This window comes from Triticum dicoccoides, chromosome 3B (genome assembly GCF_002162155.2).
Source record: "Triticum dicoccoides isolate Atlit2015 ecotype Zavitan chromosome 3B, WEW_v2.0, whole genome shotgun sequence".
NCBI classification, from domain to species: Eukaryota; Viridiplantae; Streptophyta; class Magnoliopsida; order Poales; family Poaceae; genus Triticum; species Triticum dicoccoides.
Window position 1 is genome coordinate 709276380 of NC_041385.1, and position 698 is coordinate 709277077.

General features: G+C 55.9%; 1 protein-coding gene across 1 annotated transcript in view; it reads right to left on the reverse strand.

The window, feature by feature from the left end:
- The window catches only part of LOC119278013 (pentatricopeptide repeat-containing protein At2g36240-like), a 3370-nt gene extending 3034 nt beyond the window's left edge, over window positions 1–336 (reverse strand). Inside the window, exon 1 of the mRNA XM_037559366.1 lies at window positions 2–336. Coding sequence (XP_037415263.1) covers window positions 2–309 — 308 coding nt within the window. The 5' untranslated portion in view covers window positions 310–336. The remainder of the gene's footprint in view (window position 1) is intronic.
- Window positions 337–698: the final 362 nt, after the last annotated feature.

A 698-nucleotide genomic window follows, 5' to 3' on the forward strand; every position in this document is an offset into this window, starting at 1 on the left:
GGCGGCCGCGAGGAGGAGGTGGAGGTCGAGCGGCGCGAGGCGCGGGTGGTGCCGCGCGCGGCGAAGGAGGCGGAGGAGCGCCTCCGGGGAGGAGGCGTGCGCGGAGGGGAGAGACGGGAGGGGGCTCGGCGGCGAGAGGTGGGAGACGGCGAGCGGGAGGAGCGGCAGGGAGGGGTCGAGGGGGATGGAGGCGGGCGAGGTGGAGATTTCGGGGGTCTCATCTAGGGTTTCGATCTCCGGCGAGATGAGGCGCTGGTGCTTGGAGATGATGGAGGGGAGCTTCCGCGCCAGGCGGCGCGAGGCGGCCATCGCCGGCCGCCGGAGGGAGAAAGGGGAGGGAATAAGAGGAGTGTGTGGACGGGGCATGGGCTTGCTTAGCCCACAAGATCCACTGGCGAAGCCCAGAAAACATTACGAGTGCCATCGTGAAATGTTCTAAAAAAAATGAAATTTTCCATCGGGAGAATACATTTTCACTTCAAAAATTCCATTGTGAACTGTTCTAAAAAAATCTTTAATAAATCGATTACTTTAGAAAAAGATTTCATAAATTCCAGATTTATTTACATTTATATTTCTACTTTGGATGATCTGGCATTTCACAAAGACCATCCCAAATTTCAAGGCGGGCCCCAAATGTAGAACTCCACCAAATTGGAACCTTCTGTCACACCTAACCTGTGGTTAGTGCGCCTAAG